At 36.1% G+C, this 13,650-nt stretch overlaps 3 protein-coding genes across 3 annotated transcripts; 1 reads left to right on the top strand and 2 right to left on the bottom strand.

Moving 5' to 3' along the window:
- Positions 1 to 144: 144 nt before the first annotated feature.
- On the top strand, positions 145 to 2,430 carry LOC104751548 (cyclin-dependent kinase B2-1-like). Its single transcript, XM_010473505.3, has 8 exons — positions 145 to 645; positions 939 to 1,080; positions 1,178 to 1,239; positions 1,335 to 1,446; positions 1,572 to 1,665; positions 1,763 to 1,832; positions 1,911 to 2,049; positions 2,133 to 2,430. Exons 1-8 carry the CDS (start codon positions 419 to 421, stop codon positions 2,226 to 2,228), a joined length of 942 nt encoding a protein of 313 aa, XP_010471807.1. The 5' UTR covers positions 145 to 418; the 3' UTR covers positions 2,229 to 2,430.
- Positions 2,376 to 4,821, bottom strand: LOC104751549 (protein PIN-LIKES 3-like). Its single transcript, XM_010473506.3, has 10 exons — positions 4,548 to 4,821; positions 4,263 to 4,436; positions 4,083 to 4,162; positions 3,875 to 3,999; positions 3,653 to 3,774; positions 3,412 to 3,570; positions 3,240 to 3,332; positions 3,055 to 3,155; positions 2,695 to 2,951; positions 2,376 to 2,605 (listed from the first exon to the last, which is right to left on the bottom strand). Exons 1-10 carry the CDS (start codon positions 4,647 to 4,649, stop codon positions 2,481 to 2,483), a joined length of 1,338 nt encoding a protein of 445 aa, XP_010471808.2. The 5' UTR covers positions 4,650 to 4,821; the 3' UTR covers positions 2,376 to 2,480.
- A 779-nt stretch (positions 4,822 to 5,600) lies between these two features.
- LOC104751547 (protein PIN-LIKES 3) lies at positions 5,601 to 8,139 on the bottom strand. Its single transcript, XM_010473504.2, has 10 exons — positions 7,805 to 8,139; positions 7,517 to 7,701; positions 7,336 to 7,415; positions 7,115 to 7,239; positions 6,886 to 7,007; positions 6,635 to 6,793; positions 6,459 to 6,551; positions 6,271 to 6,371; positions 5,947 to 6,185; positions 5,601 to 5,852 (listed from the first exon to the last, which is right to left on the bottom strand). The coding sequence occupies exons 2-10, from the start codon at positions 7,652 to 7,654 to the stop codon at positions 5,728 to 5,730; spliced, it is 1,182 nt and encodes a 393-aa protein (XP_010471806.1). The 5' UTR covers positions 7,655 to 7,701; positions 7,805 to 8,139; the 3' UTR covers positions 5,601 to 5,727.
- Positions 8,140 to 13,650: the final 5,511 nt, after the last annotated feature.

The raw sequence follows: 13,650 nt of genomic DNA, 5'->3' as shown, positions 1-13,650 counted from the left end.
AGAAGTGTGTGTGGGTGCATTGATCTTCTGATGACCTTTTCGATCACATTGCTTTGTATATGAACATAAATGTTGGTCAATTATACTTTTGACTTTACAAACTAACTAGATGTAATGACAAGTGGACACGAATTGATAAATCTTAACCAAATTAAGAAGAAGAAAAAAGATGCGTTTTTCAAAAGACCGCTCCAGTTTGAATTTCGAAAATTGATCCGTTGTGGAAAGCTCAGGAAAAAAGGAATTTTATAATTTTCAATCTCATTTTAATTTATATAAGCCGTTTCTATACACTTTGTTTCTCTGTCAATTCACTTTTCCCAATAAGAACCCAATTGAGAGAGTGAGAGATAGAGCCGAAGAAGAAGAAGAAGATTTCTAGAGAGAGAGAGAGAGAGAGAGAGAGAGAATAAGAGAGATGGACGAGGGAGTAATAGCTGTTTCCGCCATGGACGCTTTCGAGAAGCTTGAGAAAGTTGGGGAAGGGACTTACGGGAAAGTTTACAGAGCCAGAGAGAAAGCTACCGGCAAAATCGTCGCTCTGAAGAAGACGCGTCTCCATGAGGACGAAGAAGGCGTTCCTTCCACCACTCTCCGCGAGATCTCCATCTTGCGCATGCTCGCTCGCGATCCCCACATCGTTAGGTTAGGGTTTTTACCGCTTATTGCTTTCAAAATCTCCCCCAATTTTTTTTTTTTTTTAATTTATCGATCGTGTCTCTTTTTTTTTAATCTGCGCTAGGGTTTGAATCAGTCGATTCTATCACTATCTCGCTTGTTTTCCAGATTAGATAGATTCTCAAATAAGAAAATCTGAGTTTAGTTAGTAACAACTGTTCATAGATCTGTGGAATTTGTTAATAAAGATGAGTTAGTTTTCTAGTGATTGCAAAAATCAAATCTCAGAGAACCTGATTGTCATCTTATATCTTCAATAGGTTGATGGACGTTAAGCAAGGACTAAGCAAAGAAGGCAAAACTGTACTGTACCTGGTCTTTGAATACTTGGATACTGATGTCAAGAAGTTCATCAGAAGTTTCCGTAGCACTGTCAAGAACATTCCACCCCACACTATCAAGGTCTTTATTTTGTTTTTTGACATCTCTCTTTAACTTCGTTATGTGAATCACTTTGATATAATTGTCCATTAAAACAACATTCTGAAACTATTCGCAGAGCTTGATGTACCAACTTTGTAAAGGAATGGCTTTCTGCCATGGCCACGGGATATTGCACAGGTGAACTGTTTTCCCTTGTTTCATCTTTTTTCAAGTGAGAATGATTTGAAATTGAGATCTCTGTTCTTACTACATATCCTGATGTGTCATAACAGAGATCTTAAGCCTCACAATCTCTTGATGGATCCCAAGACGATGAGGCTCAAAATTGCAGATCTTGGTTTAGCAAGAGCCTTCACTCTGCCAATGAAGAAGTATACCCATGAGGTAATCTATGTTGACACTGTTTCTTGTATTGTGCTTACCTCCTATCCCTGTTTATCTGATCTCAACATATGTATTTTTATGAACCTACAACTTATGGTTTTTGAATTGGTTTTCCATTGCAACAGATATTGACTCTATGGTATAGAGCTCCAGAAGTTCTTCTTGGGGCAACCCATTACTCTACAGCTGTGGATATGTGGTCTGTTGGCTGCGTTTTTGGTACGTATTCATTCCCCTTTCAGCCTCACTGGCTTAATTATCAATCTTGATTTATAAAGTACTAGCAGCTAACATATTGTTACTTTACCATTTACAGCTGAACTTGTGACCAACCAGGCAATCTTTCAGGGAGACTCTGAGCTCCAACAGCTCCTCCATATTTTCAAGTAAGTCTCTGTCCTGATTCTTCTACCTCTTACATGACAAACACAACAAAACCTTTGTTCATTGTGTCGCTCTTCCAGGTTGCTTGGGACACCCGATGAAGAAATGTGGCCTGGCGTGAACACACTCAAGAACTGGCATGAATACCCACAGTGGAAACCCTCGAGTCTCTCCTCAGCTGTTCCAAACCTCGACGAGGCTGGACTTGATCTTCTATCTGTAAGTTTAGAGTTCTAAAATTAGTTATCAAACACACACACTCAACAGATGAACTAATTGCGTTATTTGTCTGTCTTGAACAGAAAATGCTGCAGTACGAGCCAGCGAAACGAATCTCAGCGAAGATGGCTATGGAGCATCCTTACTTTAATGATCTGCCAGACAAGTCTTCTCTCTAAGGATTTAAATCTTCAGTTAGTATCTTTCCCAGTTTTATTGTTTTGCTTCTTTCTAGCATATCTCTAGTGTGCTGCTTCCCCCTCTAGGAATCATCCTTCTTTCAAGCAGAATATCACTTCTGATTGTTGTTTCTTTCTGTTCGAATATTTGTATCAAAGGGCTTTAACGTCTTAAGAATATATAAAAATTTGCAATTATGCATATGATCCAGTCATCTGGAAGTCTAAGAACAATTCTTAAATAAATGGTGTTTAAGCCACAAGCCACATGAAGAATGTAGGCCAAAGAGTGAGTGAAATCGAAGCCAAAGAGTAAGTCCAGAGCATAATCACTGAGCATTCACTCTCCCCAGACCCGAATAATTGGGTCATTGTACCTGCAAAGTGAGTAAATCTAATGATCTGATGATACACACAAAGCAATTAATATTTCTCAAGTTAAAAGAGTTGGTTTGCAGCAACGAACCTAGATTCATGGCTGGTGGGACAGCATACTGAAGAAGGAGAACGAATTGGTACAAGGGTTCTGAGGTAACTAAATCCAACTTGTATGCTCCTCTCACGATTAAAACACCGCTTATAGGCAGCAAAATGTAACGTGCAACCAAGACGCCGATAATGCTGGACTTTGTAATTCCTGAACTCGTTATTCCTGAACTCATCGTCAGACCTTTAAGTAGGTTTCCTCCCATAATCAGGGTCATAGCAGGAATGGCCCCATCTCTTCAGCCAAAAGAAACAGGACACAAAAAACAGTGAGTTTTTCCAAGAGATGGATCATTGTTGAGCTGCTACTAAGATAATGAGTCGTCTGTTCCAGAATTACCCCAATAGAGTTAATGAGTCTTGAATGACACGGAGAGGCGCTACTGTGCCGATTAGTAGGTTCCTTAAAGGAGTGATGAGCCCAATCAGGAGGGCGATAATCTGAAAACAGAAAGGTAAGAAAGATTAAACTAGTGTGATATCTTTGAATTTACATATATGGAAAGGAGCCACTGTAACACAAACCGCAGCAATAGTTGCTGGAGCAAATATTGACGCAAGGTCGACTTTCTCTGACAGAGAAACAACTCTTCGCTTAAGCTTTTCCCACCTCCCAACCTGTCACACACACAGTCACATACCAAAAGGATTAAACACTGATGATGAAGAGTTATTAATTATTGAGTGATGATGAGACCTTATTATGGTTGTCTTCTTCTTCTTCTTCCTTGGAAGAAATAAGTGGGACTTTGCAGCTGTTGTAGTTGGATTCAACAGAATGTTGGGTTTCAACGGGAGAGTTCGAAAGCACACGCATAAGATTGTATATGTAAGTCCATGAGTACACCGTTCCCATCTGATAACGTATACAAATAAAGTGTCATGATATACACTGATAAAAGAACCAGAAGGTGGATAGAGAGAGAGAGATAAGTTACAGTCATGGAGAGTGTAACATAACCCATTCCATATTTCTCGCAACTCTCAGGATCTCCAAATGGACCTCCTTTTTCTTTACAAATGGCTGGGATGATAATGAGAGGCATTGTTCCCAAATTCCCTGGTTTTCAGTTTCATTCATCATCACATTTCATAAGCAAGACATAGGAGAACAAGGGCAACAGATTCTGTTATTATATAGTATATTTCAAGGCTTGTACCAGAAGCACAACAACAAATGATGAGACCACGAAGATGCGAAGGAGGCTTAGTGATGACAATAACAATCCAGCCGAGTAACGAACCAATGATGAATGTGAGCAGAACATTGACCGGCATAAACCACCTGCAGCAAAATCCATCATTGAGCAAAGATATATAATATCTGACTGATTCACTCATAATGGAAATCTCAATATAAAGACTTACATTTTCACCAAGCTTTCATATGTAACACTATCTGCCAAGCGGCTTCCAATAAGCGAAGGACTAAACACATAGAAGACAATCTATATACAAAAACACAAAATAACAAAGAGAAATTAAGTTGAATAATTTGGATATGTTAGAGAACTAAGAGAAGAGAGTGAAACTATGTTATAAACGGACGTTGTTCAAATGTTTGCGAGCATCAGGACCAAGAAGATTGACTCTGTCGAGAGCCAAATAAAATCCAACTGATGTTATCAACAGAGTCTCCACAACTGGTTTAGATGAAGCTATAAACAACTCCAAAAGCTTCATCTCTACTTCCAATTTTTTATAATCTTCCAAAGCTAGAATCTGCAAACATAATCAATAGATATATCCATGATTTGAGCAGAAGAAACAGTGAACCAGTGGAGCTGCAAGAAGCAACGACGATAACAGAGCTCGATTTCTCCTATAAAGTACCTTTTTATAGGAAGTGTGTCTGTGTGTGAGAGAGACAGATCTAGAGATAAGAGTAAGAACTGTTTTGTTCCATATGAAAAAGAGAAAAAGCCAACGTATCATAAGATAATAGATTCCTAGCTAGCTCCTTTTTGAAGTCCAACATGATTCTGAACTTACAAACTTATGATAACTCTCAAGCTCCTGTCCTTTGATTGTAATACTTTTTATTATAATCATTTCTATACAGACGTTCCTTTATTATTGTTTTTTTTTCTCCTAATTCGTGAAATACATATTAAAGTTATTATTCAATTAATTTCCTTGATAGAATTAGAGATACCAAAAATAAAAACAAATTCCATAATTTTTGGAAAACTATCAAAAGGTTCTTTGTTTGTTTCGTATATTACTATATTGTCATGTGAATGATGCTTTATCTGAGAAGAGAATACAAATCGGAACCGTCGTCATGTTACTTTGTGGTTCTTTGTGAAGATGTGGACATTGTCACATAGTGTTCATCGTATGGTAAAGAACAATTATGTTGATTTTTTAAACAATTTTTTTTTTTTTTTGTCATTGTCATCTATCTTCTGGCGAATCTTTCATAAACTAAAATGTTTCTGTACTACAAATTTTACATAGTATAATTTGGAGCCTATTCTCTAATAATTCGTCCAAAATTGTTATAATACCATACATTTTTATTAGTATCATTTGAGTATCTCAAACCCTCCTGATGTGGAAGTCATAAACGTGATCATAGGTAGATGTTTAACGATAGTAAACGGCTAGAAATGTTACATCATAATCTCAAATCTGATGTTAATTAGACAATTCATCTTAGAGTTGGATTTTAGGTTTGAGATACATGGGAAAACTGATTTCAAGAAATTCATCAGAACACTCACCACTAGAGTGCTACTACTTATCCTGGTATCATAACACAGATTTTAAGTCTCACAATCTCTTGATGGATCAATGAGGATCAAAATAGTAGCAAGAGTTTCTCCTAATCTGTTCCAAACCTTGGTGAGGCTGGACTTTATCTTTCTAACTGTAAGTCCAAAGTTTGTATAAAAAGCTTATATCGTTTTAAGAGTATATTCTCTATTATATTATACATGATCCAATCACCTAGAAGTCTAAGAACAATTATTGAATGAATGGGTGCGTATAACAAGATGAGCATGGAGGTTTAGGCCACAAGCCACATGAAGAATGTGGGCCAAACAGTGAGTGAAACCGAAGCTAAAGAGTAAGTCCAGAGCATCATCACTGAGCATTCACTCTCCCCAGTTCCAAATAACTGAGTAATTGTACCTGCAAAAAGTAAGTAAAAACTTAATGAATGATGTATCTTATCGGAAAGAAGTAACTGTACTTATAAAGAGAGAGTTGGTTTGAAGCAATGAACCTAGATTCATAGCTGGTGGGACAGCATACTGAAGAAGAAGAACGAACTGGTACAAGGGCTCTTTGGTGATTAAATCCAACTTATATGCTCCCCTTACGATTAAAACACCGCAAATAGGCAGCAAAACGTAACGCGCAACGAGGACGCCGATAATGCTGGACATTTTCATTCCTGAGCTCCTCATACCTTTGAGTAGGTTTCCTCCAATAATCAAGGTAATAGCAGGAATGGCCCCATCTCTTCAGCCAAAAGAAACAATACACATAAGAGATGACTTTTCCTAAGAGATGAATCATTGAGTACCGGGTATTAAACTACAATTACCCCACTAGAGTTACTGAGTCTTGAAGCACCCGGAGAGGAGCTTCTGTGCCGATTACTAGCTTTCTTATAGGAGTAATGATTCCGATCACAAGCGCGATCATCTGACAAAGAAGGTTAGGACTTAGGAAGATAACACTAGTGTGAGTGACATCTATAATGGATAGAAAAGAGTCTTTAAACACACAAACCGCAGCAATAGTTGATGGAGCAAATATTGTCCGAAGGTTGACTTTCTCTGACAGTGAAACCAATCTTCGCTTGACTTTTTCCCACCTACCAACCTAACACAAACACACACACTCACTACCAGAAAGATGATTCCCACATTGATGATTCAAAGTTACTATTGAGTGAAGATGTGAACCTTATGGTAGTCTTCTTCTTCTTCTTCCGTAGAAGAAATGAGTGGGACTTTGCAGCTGTCGTAGTTCGATTCAACAGAGTCATGTGGGATTTCAACAGGAGAGTTGGATAGCACACGCATAAGATTGTACACGTAAGTCCATATGTAAACAGCTCCTATCTAAAAACATTTACCAAGTACAGTGTCATGATAATACACACTGATAAAACAATCTTGAAGAAAGAGAGAGAGAGAGAGACAGAGAAACTTACAGCCATAGAGAGAGAAACATAACCCAGTCCATATTTCTGACAACTCTCAGGATCTCCAAAGGGACCTCCTTTTTCTTTACAAACAGCTGGGACAATGATAAGTGGCAGATTCCCCAAATTCCCTGTTTTTTTTGTGGGTTTCACATACTCATCATCATCAGCAACACATCTTGAAATCAGACAAATTCATGACATGCTAAGTGTTTTTTTTTTTATGTTTTTGTTATACCAGCAGCACAACAACCAACAACGAGACCACGAAGATGCCGAGGTGGCTTAGTGATGACAACAACAAGCCAACCCAAGAACGAACCAATCATGAACGTGAACAGAACATTAATCGGCATAAACCACCTGCAGCAACGAAACCATCATTTTTTCCATTATAAGTAACCAATAAAAAGAGCAATTAACTCTAATGAAATAAAAAAAATCCCATGACTGACTTACATTTTCACCAAGCTCTCATAAGTAACACTATCAACTAAACGGCTTCCGATAAGCGTAGGACTAAACACATAGAAGACAATCTATATACATAACAAAAAAAAAATGGAAATTAAAAAAATCAGAATTTTATATAGTTTTTTTTTTATATATATATATAAGAAAGAATCGAGAAATAACTGACGTTGTTCAAGTGTTTACGAGCATCTTGACCGAGAAGATTGACACCGTCAAGAGCCAAATAGAATCCGACAGAAGTTATCAAAAGAATCTCCACAACTGGTTTAAGTGAAGTGATGAACAGATCCAATATCTTCATCATCCTTTTTTTTTTTTTTTTAATTCTTCCAAAGCTAAGCTATACACAATCTGAAAACAATAAAAAAAAAAAAAAAAAAAAATTAAAAAATTTCAAGAACCGACGACGAAAACAGAGCAATTCGGAGAAACCGAAGAGAAACTAAAGAGTTACCGTTGTAGAGGAAAAGAGAGAGAGAGAGAGAGAGGTTATTCGCCGGTGACAGTGAGAATAACGCCGCCGTAGAATAAGAATCCAGAACAATCGGAACTCTCTTTCTCTATATGAAAGAGAAGAGCGTTGCCGCGTCTCTCTATATAATAATACTATTTAAAATTCTTGTCTATCCCAAAATAAACGATTTAATACCAAAAAAAACAACAAATTTATTATCCTTTTATTATTATTTAAAAGGTAAGTAAATTATTTTTATTATTCATATATGGGTCTTATAATTAGTGGGATGAGAATTTCATATTTTCTTTCTACGGTATTTTATTTACAAAATTATATAGCATTGTATGTAGCAGTAGAACCAACTAGGTGTCCGTCCGCATGATCCGGGTCAGACTTTTTTTCTTTGATTAGTTTTAACTTTTGAGAGAGTTCCGTAAGGAATAAATCAACGTTACGTTATCACAGATTTCTTGGCTTAGCTCCTTTCTGAATTCCAATTTTGACAACTAGCTTGATTTATATTATATGTAAGTAAGTATGTAACATGCAGACGTTCGTATATGTATTTTCTGGATTTATAGAAAATATATACCAAATAAAAAATTATCCACAATTTTTGAAATACTCAACTCAAGCGGGTCAGTCACTGTGTTTATTTTAATTAATTTATTATTATTTAAATAAAAGCGGGTGTTTGTTTTGTTTCGTAATTGTCGTTTATACATTTTTCATTGTACATCATACATGAGGCTTTTATCTTCGTCGTCATAGCTTTCGCCAGAGCGACTACGATACTTACGTTCCGTACCCATGTTTTATATATATATATATATATATATATATATGGTTCTTTCCTTGCCCAAGATGTGGACTTATTATTTAAAAAAAAAAAAAAAAAAAAAAAAAAAAAAAAAAAAAAGATGTGGACTTATCGCAAAAGTGTTCATCGAATGGTTTAGACCAAAAGAACAACAATAATGTTTTTTTTGTTTTTTGCTTTGTCATCTATATACATATACTGCCGAATTGTTTAGGTAAAATTCAGAATGCTTTTTAACCCAATGTTGGATGGTCATAAACTTGTTTAGGTAGGTGTTTGTCGATACTAAAGAATTTGAATGGAGGATGTGGAATGGTGCGGTCTGCTGGTACAGGTCTATGTTACCATTCAAAAAAATTTAATAAGTTTGTTGCCGATCTAAAAGATAGATGGACCTTTATAAAAAAATAAGTGATATCAAGGTGAGATGAGATGATCTAGAAGCAAGTTGACAACAATTGAACACGATGTGAAGAGTAAGTTTATTACATTATCAAACAAAAAGAGCATATTCATACATATCATATATACTCTCTCTCTCTACTACAAAAAACCATGTCTTTTGCGATGGACAAATATATCGCAAATTCGTTCTTCGCAAATCGCTTCTCGCAAATTGGTCAATGTTGCAAATCCCTTGCAAGTTTTGCAAAGAATAATTTTCTCTCGCAAATCTCACGCATATTGCGAGGAACTTTTTGTGTAGCAATATCCTAGCAACTTTTGTATCTAATAAATCCCTCGCAAATTTGCGATACATTTGCAAATCATATTTCCGTCGCAAATTCTAATAATGTTATAAAAAAAATTAAAATTTTCATTTTGGTAAACTTAATTAAAATTAAACCTGTAATTAAAATTAAACCTTGAAAACTTATGCAAATTAAAGCTGTAATTATAAGTACTAAGTTTACAAAATAAGTTAACAAATCATAATAACCGATTTTGTTCTACACAAAACATTACATATGAGAGGTTCAAAGGATAAAAGAGAGTTCATCAGTGTTTATTACTGTCTGGTGGTTGTATCTCCGGTCGCAGGTCTGGTCGCCGAATCTTCTCGGGGAAATCTAGCAGCAAAGTCTTGATTTTTCTCTGCAAGATAATCGAAATATGCATCATAACTATGCATCTTCTCTGAATTTTCTTGCATCTTCAGAGCATTTTCTTGCATCTTCTCTGCATTGGCCTGTAGTTGAGTTGCCTGAGTTGCAAGAGCAGCTTTGGCAGCAGCAAGCTTCGCGGCTAAACAAGTGGATCTTTAGAAGGAGGAGGCGGTTGACCAATCTGAGCTGAAGATGCTTCTGCTTGCATGTTACCAACCCCATATATCCGGTTCTTTTTCTTCGGAGCAACCTGCCAACAATACATATACACCATAAGTGTTTACACAAACATAAGTGTTTACACAAACATAAACATAAACATTATAAGTGTTTACACACATAGTTTACACAAACACAAACATTAACATAAACAATGAAGCATATTTTACCTCGGCATAATTTTGTTTCTTCACAGTTACTGATAACCCGCCGGAAGCACTACTCTCCATGTTATCCGCTGATAATAGCTCAGACTCAGCTTCAGCTATCTTTGACGACACTTCATTGTACACCTTCTCAAACAGTCCATCAATAAACGACCCATCAGGTTTCCTATGAGTGTCTTCTAGGACTCGCAGGAAATCAGGTAGTGGCTCACCATTCCTCTCAGACTAAAAATAGAGAAATGAAACAACTATACTACTATATTGTAGATATGATATGATTAATGAACTTGTGTTAAACAGAGATACTTACAAGCTTTCGTGCTCGGGCTTTAAAGGAGGTCTGACCAGAACGGTGCTTATGTATTCTGGTGCCATCAGGATCACTATAGCGAGCATTACGGCTATTGATACTCTTTGCTTCTGATTTTGGTTCACACCAAAACTTGACCAAGCCATCCCATACGGTAGGATCAAGCCACCGCGACATTGCGTCATTACCTTTCTTCTTCCACTTACTCTTCCAACGAGACACTTGATTACTCATCCGGGTCTTCAATTTCTTTTCAAACTCAGCTTTAACTCTTCCATTGATGGACGCATCCCAGTTATATGTTTGCTTGTAAAGACATAAAATGAATCAGAAACAGAATCAGAACCAGAATCAAGTGATAAACACACAAAATCTGTAATTTAAACACATCAACAAATCTGTAACTTACCTCAAAATTTTCAAACCACCGGTTTACAACCGGACCTGGTGTTTGGGTCCAATTGGCATGAGCTGATTTGAAATCTCTTTCAAAAATGGCCCGGACAGTAGCAGCAACCGAAGAATCCTGGTCAAACCTACAAAACATAAGATAAAATAAATGAGGATCATTGAAAATACAAAACATAAAGATAAACTATAGGTCAGATCATTAATATTCTCACCAGATAGTACCCGGAGGTCGCTTAGGATCCAGTTTTGGTAAGCCAGCACGCCCAAGACTTGCAAGTAACTATTCCAATGTGAAAAAAGTTTGAGAGGCACTTACACCGTTGACACACGAAGTTGATTGCTGAGGAAGAAGATCATTTTGCACCCCCGCAGAGGTTGCATTACGGTTATCTTGTGTTGCCGGTGAGATTCCCTGAAAAGAAGCAGGAGAAGGTAACCTTTGAGCAGGGCCAGTAGAGTGTATCCCTCGAGCAGAGATGGGAGGAGATAACCCTTGAGATGATATGAACTGGGTGTAAACATTTTGGTTTACAGACCTGTTTTGGTCTCGAGAAAACATCTGAATCAAATAAAATTAAAATTAAACCTAAACACTAAAACCAAAATTCAATAAAATTATACAAAAAACAAATTAAACTCGAATTCTAATCCTAAAATCAAAACCCTAAAATCAAAACCCTAAAATTGAAACCCTAAAATCGAAACTGAACACGAAATAAGAACCCTAAACTCAAAATTAGAATCTTAAACCAAAAATTGACCCTCAAATCATAACCCTAAAATAAAAATCTAAACCCTAAACTAACAAGACTTTCAGATCGAGAGAATAGGAAGAGTAATCAGAGATAGAGAAGAGAGGAGGAGACTCACCAGAGATAGAGGGGAGAGGAAGAAACACTCACCGGAGACGAGAGGATAGAGAGAGAAGAGAGGGACAATAACCAGAGACGTGGAGATAGAGAGACGCGTAGGACAGATCGAAGAAGAGAGATGGAGATAGAGAGAAGCGGAGAAGAGAGAAGATGCAGAGAGGTGGTCAATCGGTGAAGAGAGGTGGAGATAGATCGGAGAAGAGAGGTGGAGATAGATCGGAGAAGAGAAGAATTAGGGATTTTGGTTTTTTGCGGCTGCGGATTAGTCGAGGTTTGAGCTACGCTCAAACTAGGTTTTCTGTTTATATAAAAAACGCTGCGTCGCAAATCCCTCGCAAAACTAGCTAGGGATTAGCTAGGATCCCTCGCAAATCTCTAGCAAACATATAAAAAATATGTAATTTATATAAGAATTATATGAGAATATTGAGAATTGCAAACATATAATGTCATTAGGGTTAAAGTTCAACGGTTTAAAGTTGTCATTTGCGAGGGAATTGCTATGATTTGGGATATTTGCGATGGATTTGCGACTAATTTAGGGTTTAGGTTTTGAAATTGTCATTAGTGCTCTATCTTTGATTATAAATCTTGGATTCATCTTTTTAATCATTAATAGTAATGTAATTAGTCTTTAAGGTTTAGGTTCAATGGTTTAAAGTTGTCATTTGCGAGGGAATTGCTATGATTTTAGAAATTTGCGATGAAATAGCGACGAATTTGCTATACGACTAGTAAATCCATCCCAAATCTGTCGCAAACCTTGAATATCTAATTTATAAAATTCATCAAAATAATTTTTAAAAATTAATCAAATAAACTTTCAAGTATATTATAAGGTCCTATAGGCTCATCATACTCTTTTCTATCATCAAACTTTCCAAAATTGTCCAATTTTGCATCTTCCTCTAATCATTAACTATCTTCTACACTATATCATATATATGTTCATTACATTTTGACAAATATTTGACAAATATTCCAAAATTGTCCAATTCTCCAACAATTTGTGTTGCACTGCCCTATCTTTGATCATAAGTCTTGGATTCATCTTTTTTATCATTAATAGTAATGTAATTAGTGTTTAGGATTTAAGATTTAGGGTTTAGGGTTTGAAGTTGTCATTTGCAAGGGAATTGCTATGATTATCTTAATTTGCAATCGATTTGCGACTAATTTGCTATTTATCTACCAAATCAGTCGCAAATATGTCGCAAACCCTATATATTTAATTTATAAAAACCATCAAAATAATTTTAAAAGTTAGTAAAATTAACTTTCAAGTATATTATAAGGTCCAATGTCTCATCATACTCTTTTCTATCATCTTTTTAATCATTAATAGTAATGTATTTCAGAATAATTCACCTTATGAACACATTAAAATATATTTCAGAATAATTATATTAAGTTTTGTTATATTTATAAAAAAATAATTTCCTAATTTTGCAATGGATTTGCTATGGCTATCGCAATTCACTCACACGTCCATAGCAATCTTGCTATGGATTCTGTTTTCGCAAATGCGTCGCAATATTGCGATTGATTTGCGAGGAACGTGACCTTCCCTGCGAATTTGTCGTAAATGTCTCGCAAATGAGCAGCTGGATTTCTCGCAATTTTGCGAGGGATTTGCTAGGGATATTTTGTTTCTCGTAATATCCTCGCAAATCCACCGCAAATTTGCGAGAGCTGTATTCCGTCGCAATTCGTTCTTGCAAAACGCGTGTTTTCTTGTAGTGCTCAATGAGCATATTCATATTCATAGGAGTATATCATGTTCCCTTTATCATATATATCTTAGTATTTTTTTACATAAATTAAGAATAATATACAAACTTTATTTATACCTTTTCTTAATATTATTTCTCTCACTAATAAGTTCAAAAAATATTGATAGAATGAGATTTATAAAAAAAAATGCATAAAAACACAAAA

Source organism: Camelina sativa, chromosome 16 (assembly GCF_030686135.1).
Source record: "Camelina sativa cultivar CO46 ecotype springtype chromosome 16, ASM3068613v1".
NCBI classification, from domain to species: domain Eukaryota; kingdom Viridiplantae; phylum Streptophyta; class Magnoliopsida; order Brassicales; family Brassicaceae; genus Camelina; species Camelina sativa.
The sequence above is the reverse complement of the archived record's forward strand: the minus strand, read 5'-3'. Positions and strand labels throughout refer to the sequence as shown.

Bases quoted from the DNA above. Each gene is read 5' to 3' on its own strand.
- LOC104751549 (XM_010473506.3), bottom strand. From the start codon at position 4,649: ATGATACGTTGGCTTTTTCTCTTTTTCATATGGAACAAAACAGTTCTT. The intron at 4,163-4,262 runs GTCCGTTTATAA...TTTTGTATATAG, and splicing joins CTCGCAAACATTTGAACAAC to ATTGTCTTCTATGTGTTTAG. The intron at 2,606-2,694 runs GTTCGTTGCTGC...CTCACTTTGCAG, and splicing joins CCCACCAGCCATGAATCTAG to GTACAATGACCCAATTATTC.
- LOC104751548 (XM_010473505.3), top strand. From the start codon at position 419: ATGGACGAGGGAGTAATAGCTGTTTCCGCCATGGACGCTTTCGAGAAG. The intron at 1,666-1,762 runs GTACGTATTCAT...TACCATTTACAG, and splicing joins GTCTGTTGGCTGCGTTTTTG to CTGAACTTGTGACCAACCAG. The intron at 2,050-2,132 runs GTAAGTTTAGAG...TGTCTTGAACAG, and splicing joins CTGGACTTGATCTTCTATCT to AAAATGCTGCAGTACGAGCC.
- LOC104751547 (XM_010473504.2), bottom strand. From the start codon at position 7,654: ATGATGAAGATATTGGATCTGTTCATCACTTCACTTAAACCAGTTGTG. The intron at 7,240-7,335 runs GTAAGTCAGTCA...TCGTTGCTGCAG, and splicing joins TATGAGAGCTTGGTGAAAAT to GTGGTTTATGCCGATTAATG. The intron at 6,186-6,270 runs GTAATTGTAGTT...TTTTGGCTGAAG, and splicing joins GACTCAGTAACTCTAGTGGG to AGATGGGGCCATTCCTGCTA.